This window comes from Amblyraja radiata, chromosome 11 (genome assembly GCF_010909765.2).
Source record: "Amblyraja radiata isolate CabotCenter1 chromosome 11, sAmbRad1.1.pri, whole genome shotgun sequence".
Taxonomy (NCBI): domain Eukaryota; kingdom Metazoa; phylum Chordata; class Chondrichthyes; order Rajiformes; family Rajidae; genus Amblyraja; species Amblyraja radiata.
The window spans coordinates 13,748,442-13,768,270 of record NC_045966.1 but is presented as its reverse complement, the minus strand read 5'-3'; the positions used below and the strand labels follow the sequence as shown (position 1 = coordinate 13,768,270).

The following is a 19,829-nucleotide window of genomic DNA, read 5'->3' as shown; positions in this document are numbered from 1 at the left end:
AAAAGACACACACAAACACGCATGTGGGAAGAGACACCAAAGAGGGTCGGGGAAAGATAACATTTCACCTATCATAGATAAACATAAACAGACACCAGGGCGGGGGGAGAATTAATGTGCCTCACCCATAGGAGTGACACATGCAGTAGGGTTGTGAAAGAGATAGGGAGCTTCTTTTACACGGACTATAGTGAGATATACACAGGAAGTGTAAATAGTAGCCAATATACACAAATATGTAGACAGGATAACACTGACTGAGCCCAGAGAGAGGGAGGGAGAGACAGAGACAGAGAGAGGTGGAAGGGAATGCTCTTGTCCAGAAACATAAGAGAGGAAACAAGTGCCCAGGGGCTGAGAGAACTCAGTTGTTATTGTGCAAACTATTCATTGTAATCGTCTGCATTGCAGCCATTGCGTTGGAAAGGTGTTTGGAACGGTGACATTACCCTTTGGATACTGCTGCTTTTGAACTGCTGATTGTCAGCCTTTCTGTCGCGAAACATGGGCCTCCCGGCACTGGAGTTCAGTGATTGTTACTTGGACAGCCCGCAATTCCGGGATAAAATCAAGTCTCACGAGGCAGAGCTGGAAAAAACAAACAAGTTCATTAAAGCTCTGATTAAAGACGGAAAAGCATTGATTCAGGCGCTGAAAAGTAAGTTTTTAAACACAATCATTGATTTAACTGTCACTTGATATGCGTTTTTCAAAGTTGAATTTATTGAAATAATGAAAGATTTTGCTAAGTTTCTGTACCTATACCTTGTAATGGATTAGTCATTTTGTAATAGGAAAGATCAGAAAACTGAAATGAAAAGAATGTGTCACGATTATGGCAGCTTGCTACTGCACTCACAATGCAAACACCTTAATTGTCTTCTGATTTAGTTTGGTGGAGATAGGTACTAGCTGTGGGGTGCAGGTTGGGTAAACATTATTTCTCTTTAAAATTGGACTGATAACAACACACCAGAGTATTATAACTACCTTAGAGCATTGCAACTTCAACTATTTACTTATAACAGTAGGAAATGCTTACTTAATTCTGCATAATCTGTTTCAGAAAAATATGTTTAAAATGTAAATATGTAGCCCACATCAGTTGAAAGATTACTTCCATCTGTATAAATGTTTTTATTTATATATAAGTACAACATGTATGTCCTATATTTTATATGATTTTGAACTTGGTTTCAGTTTGGTACATAAAATTCAGTATGACAAAATCAAATAATTGATTGCAAAGCCACGATGCAACACTTTGAGTGTAACTTATCAGTTGTCAGAAATAACAATTACAAATTTGAATATCATGAATGCAAGTCAATGTATATGGTACGCTGAAAGTAATCCTTTAACATCAATCTATGCAATGTAAATCAAAAATATACATGAATTATCACAGTATATACACATACATAACATTTCAGTTGATAACGGTGTAATAATTATATTCAAGATATAATTGTCTTGAGGATTTTGTTTTTGGGCTGTTAAAAGTCATATTATCTATCGCATGTTATTTTTAAGTAACATACTGACTGGCTGTGTTTCACAGAGTTGGCAAAGCCATTGCTTTTTGTCTTCTCATTTCCCACAAACTGACCTTAGATCCATTGTATTTACTTTTGCTACAATCCTGTACTTCATCTTTGTTCTGAGATCCAGGCTGTTGAATTAACAGTTGAAATTGACTTTCTATCATTTTGCATTCGAATTATAAATGATTAATCTTTCTTAAACCTTATAACGTTACAATCTCACAATCTCTTTGTTCTTAAAGATGTTCTTGATAATTTTGGTTGCTTTTGAAATCTTCCAATGTTTTTGAAATATTTGGGAACCTTAGAACTTTGTTTCTGAGCAAACGTCTGACATTAATTATGGTTTATTTCATATTTTGTGTAGTTGAACTTGAATTGCATGTTAATCTATCAAAATTGGAGAATTTGTACTGCAGAATAATATTTTTTAAATCAAGGAACAACTTTGAATTAGACTATTCCATGTTACCACATCTGATAAGTTTGACACTGCCATTGACCAACATGTCCATGCTGACCAGTTACCATCCTGAGCTAGTCCTATTTGCTTGCCTTTGGCCCATATCCCTCCAAACCTTTTCTATCCAAGTACATGTCCAGATATGTTTTAAATGTTGTGATTGTACTGTCAGCTTGTTCCGTACCCACACCCTCTTTGTGAACAAGTTGTCCCTCAGATTCCCTTTAAATCTTACCCTTCGCACCTTAAATTTATACCCTCTAGTTTAGATTCTTCTAGCTGGGACCATTCACCTTTACCTAGGCTCCTCTTTATTTTACAGACCTCTATAATATCACCTCTCAGCCTTCCAACCCTCAGTGAAAAGTGGAAACTGTCAGCCCGTGGGAACCTTTGCAATAGCAAGGTTAAACTGAAGGCTGTATTATTGATTAAAAAAAGAGAGGTCAGAGAGCAGTGCAAACTGTCATTTGTTCCTAGCTGGTTTTCTGTTTGTCTTGAAGGTTTGTGTTTGGTCAATTCCATCTGCTTTTTAACGTGGAGTACAGCTATTCCCTCAAAGCATTGAAATCCGTTGAAGAGATTAACTCTTTGGCTGGACGACAGCTTCACTACACCAGATCAAAGATTTAATTCTCTGCAGAAAACATAAGCTTTACTCCTTTTGTGGCATGTTTAAACAAGTAGCGTTAACTCAATTTGTAAATTAAGGTTTAGTTACAAAAATTGAATTATAAAATGTCGAGTATTGCCGCTGTTAGGAGAATAGGCAAGTATAAATTAGAGGAACAATTAAGTTTAACCTTGTAAAAACAGGATTAAAAAATTGTCGCATAATAGCTGAGAGCAATTCACTTTCTGGAGATGCTATATCACGTTGGCATCTGTTTTAATGTCAAGCATGGTCATTGAAGCTTTGTGGCTCTACACATGTTGCAGAGTTTGATCTGAAGACGTCTCCTTTTCTGTTTTCAGATTTTGTTATGTTCTACTTTGCAAGTACTAGCATGAAACCAAAATATTCAAACTCCATTGCAGGGTGTGTCGGCAGGTGACTGGCATTGTGCTGTTCGGAAATATAATTTTGTGAAGTTGTTAACTTTGTTCAAAGCACAGGTGGTTTGTATCCTTGAATTGAATAAAATTGCTTTGCTGCCGTGAGCATTTTAGTTGCTGTGAAAATGTTGATTTCCCTATTTCCTTATGCCATAGCTGACCATTTTTGCCCATTGAATCTGTCAGCATATCGATCAATCCCATTTCCTCACCGATCTTCCTTGCAATCTTCCCAGCTCTTGTTAGCTCTTCCAAATTTTACTACTCGTTTGCAAACAAGTGCAAAACACACTAGCTAATTAATTAACCTGTATGTCTTTAGCACTTGGTGTTCAAAAAGGAATTGCAGATGCTGGAATATCGAAGGTACACAAAATTGCTGGGGAAACTCAGCGGGTGCAGCAGCATCTATGGAGCGAAGGAAATAGGCGACGTTTCGGGCCGAAACCCTTCGTCTGAAGAAGGGTTTCGGCCCGAAACGTCGCCTATTTCCTTCGCTCCATAGATGCTGCTGCACCCGCTGAGTTTCCCCAGCAATTTTGTGTACCTGTCTTTAGCACTTGGTTGGTCACATGAAATGTGGAAACTCCACAGCGACAGAACCCAATATCAGATTGAACCCTGGTCGTTGAAATTATGAAGTAGCAATTCCTGGTTTTTGAAGATTCAGTCCTTGATACTCATTTTTGCAACAAATTAACTTGTAATTTAGAACCAAGAAGGTTTTTATGATTAGAGCAACTACTGTTGTCTTTTTCTTTTGCGAGATGACATGCGACTGATGCAAATTCAGGGCTTTAACCATAATTAATGTCTGACTTTTGCTTCAATACTAGAATACAAGTTCTAAAGTAGCTGAAACTTTATGTAGATGGATATGTCAGTATTATCCAGCAGCTAACTGTATGTATGAGTACATCTTGTGTTCTGAACTGGGTATTTGTATCAGCCCTGGGTGCTGCTTCAATGAATTTGCCAGCAGATTGGGGAGAAACCCGAGATGAGGTAAACGAAAATGATTTAGAATGGCAATTATGTCAGTTAGATTAGCCATTCCATCACATATTTATACACTAGAAATCCAATAGGTTTCGAGCTGGGCAGAGTGGGCCATATAAAAATTATGACTTTCCAGCAGCAGTTAACGTTTGTCTCAGTATGTGTCGCAGGGAAGAGCCGTGGAGCATAGAGTCCTATGTTACTCAGCTGTTCATGGTAAACTTCGACAAGGAACATTGCGTCCCTGATTTTGGCAAATGCACAGTTCTTGATGGTGTGGACGATCAATTTTATCTGCGCTGTAGCCGTCTCAAGAGGTGTGTGTGATAGAGTTGAGGATCCCATTGTGTGTAAAGCAGGAGGGGCCATCTCAGTATCAGTCTTGCTGTTTTCTTGTCTTATCTAACTTTGACATTCGGGAACCATCCAGCAGTATCCAACATTTTCTGCAGGAGGACCTCCAAGACAATGTTGTCAAAGGTGCTTTCCTGTGGAAAGTTTTCTATGAAGTGCAGAAACTGCAAGGTCCAACTGAATGGAATAATGCCCGGCAATGAAGCTGAGCCCATTCTCTGAAACATTGGGGACAAGTAGAACCTCAGCGTGTACCCACACTTCGTGTTTGCACACTCTGGCTCTACTCGTAGGTTTATGCATTCACTCACAAACGGTGGTCATCAGAATGAGGGCTACATTGGATATATCCTTTCTCTGGAGATCTGTACATTATCATAAAATTGAATCCATTTTGGATCAGCAGATGAAATGGAGACATAAGGAACTGCAGATTCTGGAATCTTGAGTAAAACACAAAATGCTGGGTCAGGCAGCATCTCAGGTGGACATGCTGAGGCAATGTTTCGGATCGGAAGATGGCTCAGATGATTGCAGTGGCACAGGAGTAGGGTATATGCTGCATCTGCACCATGTTTGGCATTACCAAATTACTTCACACCTGATGACCAGGCTTTTTTCCACCATTGAGATGTAGTATTGTTCCCACATTCCCAATGTAGAAACAAGGAACTGCCGATGCATGGAAAGACACAAAATGCTGAGTCAGGCAGCATCCCTGGAGAACATAGGCAGCTGACATTTAGGGCCAAGACTTGCATTTTTTCCCACATTCCCAACTTCTTTCATTTTGGCTACCTACACCAGCCAATTCTTGCTGCTCCTAGCTAGATGGTGACTTTGGTTCACCTTTTCTACCAATGGATTTGGAAAATGTTATTGTAAGATTGTTCATAAATTGTTCCAGTGACTAGAAGTGTCTACTTAGGTAGTCTAGATGTTAGAAGCAAATAGGAGGAGAGGGGTCATTCCTTAATCATCTGGGTTCTAATTCCTAGTAAGCTCTATCCAACAACATTGTGGAAGTACCTTCTTTGGAGCAGTTTAAGAAGATGCTTCCCTATTACCTTTTTTTTAGTTTAGTTCAGTTTAGTTTATTGGCATGTGTACCGAGGTACAGTGAAAAGCTTTTGTTGTGTGTTAACCAGTCGGCAGAAAGACTATACGTGATTACAATCGAGCCATCCACAGTGTATCTATGATCGCTGATAAAGGTGCATGATAATAGGCTATTACTAATTCTGGTTAGTGATGGGCATCAAATGCTAGCCTTTACAGCTATACTCACATCTCAAAAATTAATTTATAAAAATCATCTCTTTTGAAAAGGTATCTTTATTTTCTCTATTTTCTTTTCTAAAATAATTCACAAAGCCAAAACTATATGTCATCACGTGAAATGTTTGAGACACAGAGGAGAAGAAATTGAATTGGCGGTGCACACATATAATTTTGTATCCATTCTAATATCCCAAACAATTACATTATATATAATAGTTTGTGATTGTCAATAAAGAGCATAAAATAATTTGGGACGGGTGTAATTGTTTGGAGTAAAGTACTTCTCTGTGGCAGAGGTTTAGCTTAAGTGCCAAACGGAGATGAAGGTTCACGATTAGTGGAAGAAAGCAATCGAGCTGTGATAAGTGCGATTCTATCTGTTGGATAGAATTTGCTAGGATTTAGAGGCTATCAAAAATGTATGTGTTGGAACTCATAATGAGGAACAAAGACCGGAAAAAAGAAAGAATTGTTATGCTGATTGAAATGTCTTTTAATTTTGAAATATGAATATTTTTTTTTTGAAATTCACAGAACTATTGTACTTATACTACAGAGATTGTAATGCATTTAAAAAAAACCTTATTATATATTTATTAATTTTTAAATCAACAGATATTAAACACCTCATTAATTTATCTAAATACAACTATTGTGAAACATTTACCCCAACAAATTTTTGAGCTAACTTTTTCATAACTTGATTTGAACAAATGAGACATGGAGTATTGGCATGGAAAGACATGACACATCTGTAATTTCTGATAAGGTGTACAGTTGTTTTCTTTAAATTGAAAGAAGATCATGATAACCCCAACACACTGCTGAATGTATTGGGTTGTTCACTTCTTTATAATCAAAATTGAATAATCTATTCATTCTGTAGCTTAGTAATGGTTTCTGAAGCTGTTCATTCTCCAGAAAGAGTTTAAATAAATGGTCTTTTTCAAAACCAAGTTATTTGTTTTTATTGTAAATTTCTATCAAGCTAAAAAAAAATAATGTGTTAGGGGCACAAACTTGTATAATTTTAAGGTGACAAGATCTACAAGTTCAGCTTTGCATGAGGCAAGCAACTATGCTGAAGATTGTACAGTATCAAGTTTCAGAGTAATGATAGATTTAGTGCGTTGATCAGTTATTTATAAAAATTCCTGTTTAAAATTAGAACTTTAGTAATAGGAGTGAAATGGATATCTGTTTCAGATACAGAAATAACCAGCATGTGCAAAGCTGTAAAATTTGTCTTGCTAGTGGAGAGTCCTATAATCCTTGGACTAAAATGGCCAAGAAGGAATTCTGGCAACTTCAATTATACTACACTGCTGTATGCATCAAAATTTGAAATGTTAGGTTAAATTGCCTTTTGATTTTTTAAATGTTTGTGATAAATTAGAAACCTAATGCTATACTGTAGCATCGTTTTGGCCAATTTGATAATCCACTACGTTATCTATGGTGATACAAATTGTGGTCAAAATCTGTAAGCTGCGATCATAGTGTGATTAAAATGATTCAGTTGCTACATCAGATAATGATCACCTGTGGTCTACAGTTATGTTAATCACTTTATCACAGATTTTTTAATAAAGTTAGTTATGCCAGCCATACATTGCACAGAACTTTGAAAGCAAGTCAACGTGTTAGGGTTGACATTTCTAAAAAATTTGTTACGTTATTTTACAAATCATCTTCAAAGGAAAAATAACTTGTCACAATTAGCTGATCACACAATACTTATGTTGGAATTGAATTGAAAATCTTTTCTCATTGGCATTGCCCATCATGAACTGCAGGTAGTAAATGAATCCAAGCACATCTTTTTGATTCTTGAAGGTGATCGTTGCCGTGCTCTGCTCTGCGGACAAGGATGCGTGTTCGAGTAATGAAATAATTTTGCTGGTCACATTCTTTTGATATTTAAGCTGTTCTGTGCAAAAATAAAAGCTTACTGTTTATCTCTGAACTTATAATACTTATAAATTAAATGTCAGTTTTATTTAAAACATTTTTTGACAAATTTATGCGTATTGAATGTGAACCAGTAATGATAATTTTTCTTAACCTTAGAGCAATGTCAGGTTGTCTCTGTTTTGCTCAGCATTCATGTTTATGCTAAATACAAATTTGAGATGAGATTTAGGCCTCTGAAATGATTAACTTAATGAAGGTCTCTGAAATGATTAACTTAATCAGACACTGATGTCCATTTGTATTTGAAAAGTGTGTTTATTCAGGTAGTTTTTAAACATTAAACTTATGTGTGCAGTACAAAGAACAAGAAAATAGAACAGTGCAGCGAAAAACAGGCCCTTCAGCCCACAATGTCTGTGTCGAACATGATGCAAAATTAAACTAATCCCTTCTGCATGCTCATAATCCATAACCCTCCATTTATTCAAACGTCTCTTAGATGCCACCATTGTATCTGCTTGCACCACCCCGCGACAGCACATTCTAGGCAAGAGAAAACTTGCCTTGCACCACCCAGGAATGAGTGAGTTAACGTATGATGAGCATTTGACGGCACTGGGCCTGTATTCGCTGGAGTTTAGAAGAATGAGGGGGGACCTCATTCAAACGTACTGAATATTTAAAGGCTTGGATAGAGAGGATGTGGAGAGGATGTTTCCACTTGTGGGAGAGTCTAGGACGAGAGGTCATAACCTCAGAATTAAAGGATGTCCTTTAGGAAGGAGATGAGGAGGAATTTCTTTAGTCAGAGAGTGGTGAGTGGAATTCTTTGCCACAGAAGGCTGTGGAGGCCAAGTCAATGGATATTTTTAAGGCAGAGATAGGTAGATTCTTGATTAGTATAGGTGTCAGGGGTGATGGGGAGAAGGCAGGAGAATAGAGTTCGGAAAGAGGGATAGATCAGCCATGATAGAATGTCGGAGTAGATTTGATGGGTCGAATTCTGCTCTGATCACATGGCCTTATGACTCTCCATTAAACTTTCCCCCTCTAACCTTTAAAATACACTCTATTATTTGATATTTCCACTCTGGGGGACAAAAAAGATTCTGACTGTCCATGCTATCTATGCTTCTCATAATTTTATAAACCCTAATCAGATCTCCCCTCAGCCTCCAACGTTTCAGAGAAAACAATTTGTTAACTTGCTCATTTGAAAACATGAGAAATTAGTTAAATTTGCTGATCCCATAATTTGTAGCCCAAAGGCTATACACCTTAGCGCACATTTTCATGAGTGAAATAATTAATCTACAAATCAACATCATTAACAGGCCATAAAAATAAAAAAAACTGCAGAAACTGAAGACGCTCAGCAGATCAGGCCGCATCTGTGAAAGGCAATATATCTTAAATATAATTAATGTGAAAATTTATGTTTGATTTCTTCCCTGGTATTTCCATGTGACTTTGAGTTTGAGGTGAGTCTGCTTTAGCTTGGTAATGCTGTTAAAATTGTTGGCATGAGATTAAAGCATTTTTCTCCACCTTTATACTTCTGCCAGGTCCTGTTGCTAATGAATGGAGGATAGTATGTTAATAAAAGTTCTATATTTTGGCTTTTAGAATCTCTTGTCTAATTGAAATTGCAAATAGATCATTTTTACTTCCACTCTTCTCTAATGTGTCATAACTTTACTGAGTTTCTTTTGTGCTCTATTGCACTGTGGGAATGCATAAATTAGCTAATTTACATTTTCTTTGTTAACCAAAATAAGCTTTTAAAAAAAAAAAAAATGAACACTACATATGTTTAGATAAATGTACTGTGTTCGTGCAGTTTTTTTAAAAGAAACAAATAAGTTTGATCTTTCGCTCTGCAGGTTTGAAGCTGTTTTAAGATTTGTTTTGGAGGGTAGAAAAACCAAGCACAATTCCAGCCTGTCAATACTGTTTCATTAGCACGTAAAATGATTCAAACTAATACAAATGCAGTAGCTTACTACAGGGCCAACCTTTGTTCTTTATTATTAAACTTGAATATAGCTTTGGCATTTGAAAAAAAATGTTTTGACCTTGCTTTAGTGACTAATAAGATAGATTGTTGCAAATCCATTTTCTGTCCTGAGCTTTTCTTAATTCAGTAGCATTATTGGGTTGTTTTCTTCATTTTAAAGCCTTGTCGCTGACCTGGTTGAGACTGGGATCTGCAGGCAAGTGGTTAAGGTTGAGACCTTGGTGAACTGCATAGCTGATGCTGTATCATGTGTAAACCAACCTTTGGAGCAGTTTTTAGTGATTTATACTTTTTAGGTGCAGGTTTCATTTGAATCTTTGAGCAAAGTTAAAATTATGAATGATTGAATCTGAGCAAAACTTTAGAGGCACCATAAAACATTTGTAATAGAAAAGAATCTTAGCTGACTATATTGTGCTATTGCTCAAGTCTAGACTAAGGGCAGATTTAACATTTTTTAATACTGCATTAAATTAATTGGACTCGGGGGAATTATGCTGTTGCCAATTTATATATGATGGAAATATCAAATGAGTACCTGCAATTTGTGGAATTAAATGCTACTTATTAGCATTTATTAAAAAGTGATTTGTGTGACTTCTTCATTAGTTTTCAGAATAATTACTAAGCAAATTACTTCTGAAACAACTGGTTATGCAGCATCTCTTGCCTAGCATACTAATGTGATAACTCTACTTAAAATACATGTAATTTAATAATTGACAGTGCACACACCATGATAATAGTGCTCATTACAGGTGTTATTGTTACATCATGTTCTGTCACATTGTCTGATTAAAATAGGGCAGTAATGGAGACATTACACACTGTGAGATTTAGATGGATGATTGATGTTGTTGACCTTTGGTTTTACAGTTTAGGTTGCTATTTAGTCTTTTGTCGGGCAAGACTGTGCAAATTGATTACAGTGAATCATTTGTTCCCTGATTCATTATCAATTTATTTGAGTTGGATATTAGGCCATTAGCTTACTTAGACTTTTAATCTGCTTGTAGTTAATTGCATTTTAATATCTATATACTTAAGTCTGATCTTGGATGTGTGTGTATTTATTTGTTTGTTTGTGTATAATCACATCTTCTCGAAAAAACGGCGCGCTAACGGTAACATTTTTACATATTCCAGTAGAGATTTTTCCCGTGGTCCAAAATTGCCTTATCTGAAAATGTAATACTTTATTTCTCGAGTTATTACTGAAAATGTTCAAAAATCTGACAAAACTTTGAATTTAAAAGCTACTGTCTTAAGCTGATGATGTCACAATGGGTCTGCGTGCCCTCTTCCTCGTGCCACGAGTGACATGAGTGGGGGGTGGTTTGTGTGTGTGTGTGGGGGGGGGTGGTTAGTGTGTGTGTGAGACGCTGCAGGCCGTTCCCCACCCCGCAATTGCGCGTTGAGGGGACGGGACCCAATGGGTCGCACTTGGTCTAGATTATTGTTAAAAATATTGATTCCAGTTACAGAGGTCAAAGGTCCAATGATTCAATGGTACTTTATGGTTGCATGTACCTAGATACAGTGAAATTCTTTGTTTTGCAGCATTTCAGTAAGATCATACTATACATAACCACACTCATACATAAGTAGAAGTGCTACAATGGTAGAGTAAGAATAGTCGATTTCACTGAGGCAGTACATAAAGAATCGGCATGTTTCTGATGCAATCTTGTACCTATTAAATGTTCTTCTTAAAAATATCAAGTCTTGGCCTTCAAGGCTGGTTGTCTTGGTGATGGCACTGAGGGTTCAGCCTAGCCTGGCGATGCTGTCGATGTCCTCTACTGTTGCTGTGCCTTGCCGTGCTGCTGCAGGCCATGTCCAATCCTTGCGCTCAACCAACCTCTATGGGGCCTCTAGCTGCGCCCAATCCATGCGATCACTGGCTTTCATTTAAGAACAACCTTTGGCATGATTTGAAAGATGACTATAATCTCTTAAATTTTTTTTGCAATGTATCATTGTCATTTGATTTCAACCTTCTCTGAAAGCTAAGGCAATTTTATTTCTGAATATGAAAAATACCTATGGTTGCATATGGATTTGTAAAGGAAATGGAATATGATGAGGAATTGTGGAATGACAAAATAATGTAATGCCTAATCTAACTTGAAAGGTGAAAAAGATGAACTGGAATGAAGCTAAAAGTATTCTTGCGGATTAGTTTACATTGAGAGAACTAGACCTGCAAATAAAAGCAAGAGGATAACGAGGGAGAGGGCAGGACCAATCGAGGATAAAGGATGGAATTTGTGCTTAGGCAGAGGATGTAGGCGGGGTACTAACCAAATACTTTGCTTTTGGTACCAATGAGAAGATTGTGGTGGATAATGAAATTAGAGTTGGATATACTAATATGCTGGGGCATTTTGTGATCAGGAAGGAGGTGGTGCTGGTCCCTGAAGAGCATTAAGATGGACATGGGCCTTATAGTTACAGAGAAAATGTAGATAAAAATAAAGTGCAAGGGCCGCTATGAGGTAGGCAGATCGGGACTGTGCACTCTATGAGAGGACCGTTCAGCAGTGTGATAACAGTAGGGAAGAATCTGTTCCTGAATATGGTGGTATGTGCTTTCAAGCTTTTGTATCTTCTTACCAACGTGAGAAGGGACAAGAGAGAATGACTATGAAGTAAATGATCCTTGATTGTGTTGGCCGCTTTCCTGAGTCAACTGAGTAGATGGAATAGATGGCGCAGAGGCTGGTTTGCCTGATGGACTTTGTTACATTCACAACTCCCTGTCATTTCTTGTGGTCTTGGGTAGAGCAGTTGCCAAACCAAGCTGTGAGGCTTTCTATAATGCATCTGCAGAAATAGGTAAGAGTCGTGGAATCTGTGCAATTCTCTACCACAGAAGCCAGTTAAGGCCAAATCATTAAATATATTTAGGATAAAAATATAAATGTATTCTTAAAGCCAAAGAGATCAAAGAATATGGAAAGCAAGCAGGAACAGTGTGCAGAATTGGATGATTAGTCATGATCATATTCAATGATCTGGCAGGCCCAAATAGGTTCCCCTTTTTATTCTGCGTTTCCACATGCTTTGAGGTTGTGGTTCCCAGACAATTATTTCACAAGAGCCAAAACTGAAATTGGCATGAGTGTCCAACACGGTGCCATTTCAATGTAATTTATATACGCAGAATATCTTCTATTATGCTATGGTCTAATAAAGTTGAAACAAAATCAGTTTGTAATAGAATAACTAAAATCAATGGTCACTTGCTTAAAGAAATACTGCTTAAGTAATTTGAAATACTTAATTCTCTGAAAATCGGGTGTCATGATCAAGAACTGTTTAAAGTCTTTTGTTTAAGAAGGAACTGCAGATGCTGGAAAATCGAAGGTACCCAAAAATGCTGGAGAAACTCAGCGAGTGCAGCAGCATCTATGGAGCGAAGGAAATAGGCAACGTTTCGGGCCGAAACCCTTCTTCTGAGTGGGTACACATTTTTGTGTACCCACTGTTTAAAGTCTGTTATTCTCCTCTGGATGAATGATATGCAAGTTCAGAAGCTTCAGAGAATTTAATTGGGCTAGGTTTTGAGTCCATAAAATTGTAGGGAGTGCAGAGGATGTTTATATATCCCAACGGCATATTTTAAATACATTTATCAAAGATTGTTGTTAAGGAGGGCTGCATGGCAATTAAACATTTCCTATTCAGAGCAATCTAGTTTTGTTTTGACAAATTAAGAGCACATTTCCCTCATGTTGTTAATAATAATGACTTTGTTCTTGATGTGGTATGTGTAAATGCTTCATTCAATTCAATTTTATTTTTTGATGTGGGAATAAGTGCAAGGAGTAATATTCAAATATCCTGATTTGCAGTATCAGCAATACAACTTTATTTGCAAGGATAAACTGGTCTGTTTGTGCCATTATCAAACTTGGCTAATATTGGCCTTTTCTCATCCATTAAATCAAGTTTTACTGTTAAGGTTTTTAAATATATAGCATATTGTTGAGCCTAACAGTGATGTTGTTTGTGTTTCCCAACCCTTTCTAGGTCACAATATTAATATTGCATAATTTACGAGAATCAAAGCCATGTTTCCTTTGGACTAGAAACATACTGATCAAGATAGTAGTTGTAGACGCCTTCTGCAAATTGTTCCACAGCTTTACCACGTGCGGAAAACAAATAATACTGCAGAATCATGTACCTGAAATAAAATCAGAATTGTTGGATATACTCAGGCCGCTTTTGTAGTCTCAACACCCAGTGTATGCAGATCATATCATTCAAGGCCACTGTGCTTTACCTTTCCCTTTGTTATCCTCCCACCGACTGCCCAAATCCAAGCATTTCATGTATAGGAAGGAACTGCAGATGCTGATTTACACCGAAGATAGACACAAAATGCTCGAGTAACTCAGCGAGTCAGCCGCATGAAGTCCATGAGTTCTGCGTGGGTGCTGGAGATCGCCCCAAAACTTCACCTATTCATTTTATCCAGAGATGCTGCCTGACCAGCTGAGTTACTCCAGGATTTTGTGTCTATCCAAGTCTTTGATGTTACATTGTGTTACAGTTTCTTCGGGGAGCAACAACAATGAAGTAATTGTAGATAGACACAAAGCTGGATTCACTCAGCGGGATAGGCAGCAGCTCTGGAGAGAAGGAATAGGTGACATTTCGGGTCAAGACCCTTCTTCAGTCTTGACCCGAAACGTCACCCATTCCAGGGCTGCCAACATTGGGTGAGAGTTGAGAGTGAGAAATTGCGAGGGAGCGTAGTGACCGAGGGGGGGAGGGTGTGTTCCCCCTCCCATAGTAGGCTCCAGAGGCGGCACCAACGCCCCCACTCACCCGGTCCGCTCCTGGCTCCGGGCCGGGGTTAAAACTCCATGGGGTGTGGACAGAGCGGTCGACGGACATAGAGCAGCCGGAGGTGAGGGTGGGAGGTGTGTGCTGTGCCTCAGGGAGGAAGGGAGAGGGGGGTTGGTGCTGGTAGTTTGAAAGCCCTGCTTTAAACCAATCCCCTCTATTGCTTGAATCACATATCCTGGGAAAAAAACTATGCATTCACCTGATATTCCCCTCATGGTTTTTACTCACCTCTAAAACAATTTTTGCTTTATTTTGAACTTTCAGCACCCGCAGATATTTGAGGGTGAGAAATTTTGTGATCAGCGTGAGAGCATGAGAATTTTGTGAAATGCGTGAGTCTCACGCTCAATGCGTGAGAGTTGGCAGTCCTGCTAATAATGCAAACATTTTATGCAAGTTCCAATTGTTTGGCCAAAAATCAGTTATTACTGCTTTATAACAGTTAAGTTACTTTAAGACCATTTCAGAAATGATGGTACTCATCAAACAATCAACTAACAAATTAAAGCAAACAAAAAATAAATAACATGTTCCCTTTCCAGACTCTACCTCATAAGTACTTTAACGCTGTTAACAGAGCAAAGGGATATTAATCTCAAGAATCAGAATGGGGAAAGAGGGGGCAATTTTGCTTAAATGGTCATTCTAAACCCATTCAGATCTTCATAGAGTCAGAGTTATACAACATGTACATGGCTGGCCCAATTTGTCCATAATGATCAAGTTGGCATTCTGCGTGCCCAGGGTCTGGCTGCCATTCCCAAATCATCTCGCGTCCTAGGGACTGGCTGCAGTTCTCAGGTCGGCTCGCCTGCCCCGACCCTGCGAAAACGAATTGAAAAAAAACGTGGTTTTTCGGGTTACGGGCCGGATTCAGCCTGTGTGCCGTAGGTTGCCGAACCCTGTCCTAGATGTTTGGCCTCATTGTGGTCTTCCCCATGTTTTACAACTGATTCACCTGGTTAGTTTTTATCTCCGGCTGCTTCATGTTGTCGGCGGCTGCACATCCAACCAAGAAAGAAGAGAAAAGAAGAGTTGTGACGTCGCTCATAGCCGCCAACTGACGCACTTCCCCAGACCGCACAGATCGTTGTGATATGGTGCAAAAAGACAAACTGTGCAGGTACTGAAGACAGCGTGAAAATTCTGTCATCGGCGTGAGAATTGGCTGAAATGCGTGACTCTCACGCTCAAAGCGTGAGAGTTGGCAGCTCTGTCTAAGGCCAGGATGTGACAACAAATGCACAGGGAGACACATACACAAAGACACACACACACACACACACACACACACAAGGAGACACACACACACACACACACACACACACACACACACACACACACAGGGATACACACACACACACAGGGATACACACACACACACAGGGATACACAGACACACACACAGGGGGACACACACACGGGGAGACACACACACGGGGAGACACACACACACACACGGGGATACACACAGAGATACGCACACACGCACAGGGAGGCACACACACACAAGGAGACACACAGGGAAACAAACACACACACCTTTCCTTCCCCCCCTCCATCCTCCCCCTCCCTCCATCTTTCCTCCCCTTCCTCCCTCCTCCCTCTTTCCTCCCCCCCATCCCTCCCTCTTTCCTCCCCCTCCCTCTCTTTCCTCCCCCTCCCTCTCTTTCCTCCCCCTCCCTCTTTTTCCTCACGCTCCCTCTTTCTCCCCTCCTTCCTTCAATCCCTTATTACATTCCCTCCCCCGTCTCTCTTTGCCTCCATCCCTCCCTTTTTTTGCTTTCTCTCTCTCTCTTTCTCCCCTCCCTCTCTTTCCCCGGCCGCCCAATGGGGAGTCTGGCGGGCACGGTGTATTGGCGGCGCTGGCGCTGCCGTGTGAGTTGAAGGGCAGGAGGGAGGGAGGGAGGGAGCGAGGTTGCCGCGGCAGCCGGCAGAGCAGGGCTCGCAGACGGTGCACAAAAGCGCTGACACCCGCTGACCGGGACCGACGCGCTTCCCCAATCCGTGCAGATCGCTGTCATGTGGCGCAAAGAGACAAACTGTGCAGCAAAGATCCTATAGCTCCGCTACAGCTCCGCTATAGGATCTTTGCTGTGCAGGGACTGAAGTCAGCGTGAGAATTCTGTCTTCAGCGTGAGAATTGGCTGAAATGCGTGAGTGTCACGCTCAAAGCATGAGAGTTGGCAGCCCTGCCCATTCCTTCTCTCCAGAGATGCTGCCTGTCCCGCTGAATTACTCCAGCTTTTTGTGTCTATCTTTGGTTTAAAACAGCATCTGCAGTTCCATCTTACACAATGTTATGCATGCAGATTTGTTAACTCTCATTTATTTTCTCCTTTTGAGCTTGCCTATTGTTACACATTCATGGTTGACTTCCCACAATATACTTGCTGTAAACTTTAAGTCATGCAATACTCTACTCCTTAAATTGTCCCATTCTTGCAAACATTAATCCCATTCTTGCTCTGTTTGGGACCTATAATGACACTCAGTGAAGTTATGGGCAACTTTTAAAAGTCCCAACTTTGTTTTAATAGCACTCAATTGCTTGGCCCTTCCCTATCCCTAAAATCCTCTCGCCCCTTAAAACCTCTTGTTATCTGCACTCCTCCAGTCCACACTTAAGAACCTTTTGATTTTAGACAATAATGTTTTCGACTAATCTCAAGATATTTGTCTTCCTGGTTAGAAATGAACCGAATCTTGTAAATAAAGGAGTGGCGGTGGAAATTATTGAGATCTAGATTGTTTTCAGTTGCAGAGTTCTGATCCCAATGAAACTGTTGGGTAATTAAATTCAAACTTTAATATCAAAAATAAATGAATATGAAGGGTCTCGACCCGAAACGTCATCCATTCCTTCTCTCCAGAGATGCTGCCTGTCCCGCTGAGTTACTCCAGCATTTTGTGTCCACCTTCGATTTAAACCAGTATCTGCAGTTCCTTCTACAGTTCCTTCAAGATGGAAAAATTATGTTGTACATGTGATCATCAGTCAGGGCATTGAGTACAGGGATCAGGAAGTCATAGAGCATAGATAAGTATCACACAGGAACAAATCCTTTGGCCCACAATGTCTGTGCCAAACATAATACCAAGATAAACTAACCACATCTACCAATACGTGATCGATACCCTCCATTCCCTGCATATCAAGACTTCAAGAGAGTTTATTGTCATGTGATTCCAGATAGGACAATGAAATTCTTGTTTTGCATCAGCACAACAGAATATAGAACGCATAAATACAGAACAGATCAGTGTGTCCATATACCATTGTATAAATAGATACACACATCAATAAATAAAACAGATAAATTGCAAATAAACAGATAATGGGCTATTAATGTTCAGAGTTTTGTTTGAGTTGAGTTTAATAGCCTGATGGCTGTGGGGACGAAGCTGTTTCTGAACCTGGACGTTGCAGTCTTCAGGCTCCTGTACCTTCTACCTGAAGGTAGCGGGGAGATGAGTCAGTGGCCAGGATGATGTGGGTCCTTGATGATACTGCCAGCCTTTTTGAGGCAGCGACTGCGATAGATCCCCTCGGTGGTAGGGAGGTCAGAGCCGATGATGGACTGGGCAGTGTTTACTACTTTTTGTAGTCTTTTTCGCTCCTGGGCACTCAAGCTGCCGAACCAAGCCACGATGCAACCGGTCAGCATGCTCTCTACTGTGCACCTGTAGATGTTAGAGAGAGTCCTCCTTGACATAACGACTCTCCGTAATCTTCTCAGGAAGTAGAGGCACTGATGTGCTTTCTTTATAATAGCATCAGTGTTCTCGGACCAGGAGAGATCTTCAGAGATGTGCACACCCAGGAATTTAAAGCTCTTGACCCTTTCCACCATGGGTTGATATGAACGGGATTGTGGGTCCCCATCCTACCCCTTCCAAAGTCCACAATCAGTTCCTTGGTTTTGCCGGTGTTGAGGGCCAGGTTATTGTGCTGGCACCATTTGGTCAGTCGATTGATCTCACCTCTATATTCTGACTCGTCCCCATCAGTGATACGTCCCACAACAGTGGTGTTGTCAGCGAACTTGATGATGGAGTTCGCACTATGACCGGCTACGCAGTCATGAGTATAGAGTGAGTACAGCAGGGGGCTGAGCACGCAGCTTTGAGGTGCTCCCGTGCTGATTGTTATCGAGGCTGACACTTTTCCACCAATTTGAACAGTCTGTGGTCTGTGAATGAGGAAGTCAAGGATCCAATTGCAGAGGGATGTGCAGAGACCCAATTTTGAGAGTTTGATAACCAGCTTGGAGGGGATGATTGTATTAGATGCCGAGCTGTAATCAATGAATAACAGCCTGACATATGAGTTTTTGTGACTATCCATGTGACTATCTAAAAGCATCTTAAAAAACACTGTCGTATCTGCCTTCACCAGCACCCCTGGCATACACCACCCTCTGAATAAAAACTTGCCCCACACATCTTTAAACTTTGCCCCTCTCACCTTAAAGATATACCCTCTAGTTATTGTCCCGCTGGGTTACTCCAGCTTTTTGTGTCTATCTTCAATAATTAAATGAAACTGGAATAAAATAAAAATCTATCTGGTTCATAAGGTCCAGAAGACAGTCTGGCAGCCTCATTAGGTTGAATCTTTCTTTCTCCTATTAAATTGGCTTTTAACTGCTTTCTGAAGTAGGCTTTCCAACCATTTGGGTCAAGACAGAATTAGGATTATCAATAAATCATCTTGCTAGTGGCTCTTAAACCTGCAATCAAATACATGTAAGAAATAAAATGCAGTCTCAAAATGGCATTTAAATGACAGTTAATTATTAAGCAATTATGATTTTTCTAATCTTTTATTGAAAATGTTATAGTCTGGAATAAGTTGCAAATGTTGTCTGGTCTAATACACTCTATATTAATAGATCTTGAATACTATGTATTGAGAAACACAGAAGAAATTACGTTGGCCAATCAGCTCCTCGAGCTTGCTCCACCATTTGGCATGACTGATCCTCTATCATTAAATGTAACCAGTTTAATTTAACAGTTCAGGCAGCATAAAATTAACCAATGTCTTTGGGGCATTAACAGATGGAATTTAATCTTGAGAAGTATGAGAATGAGTATGGCAAGTCAAATAGGGTATGTGTACACTAAATGGTAGGGCACTAGGCAACATTGGTCATTAGGATAGTGAAGAAAACATGTGGCGTGTCTGTTTTCATAGATTTGGGAAAAGAATATATTAATTGTGACGATACATTGTAATTTTACAAACCACTGAATAGGCTGCACTTGGAGTACTGGTGACTCCCACAAAACGGTCGTTTGGGTAGGGGAAATTCATCCTGAAGGAATTAACAAATCA

The 19,829-nt window shown here is 39.6% G+C and overlaps 1 protein-coding gene across 6 annotated transcripts in view; it reads left to right on the top strand.

The window, feature by feature from the left end:
- LOC116978300 (rho GTPase-activating protein 26-like) overlaps positions 1 to 19,829 on the top strand; it is a 143,866-nt gene that overhangs the window by 1,798 nt on the left and 122,239 nt on the right. For all 6 annotated transcript variants that reach the window (XM_033029350.1, XM_033029348.1, XM_033029347.1 and 3 more), the window contains exon 2: positions 412 to 658. In XM_033029350.1, coding sequence (XP_032885241.1) covers positions 505 to 658 — 154 coding nt within the window. In that variant the 5' untranslated portion in view covers positions 412 to 504. The remainder of the gene's footprint in view (positions 1 to 411; positions 659 to 19,829) is intronic.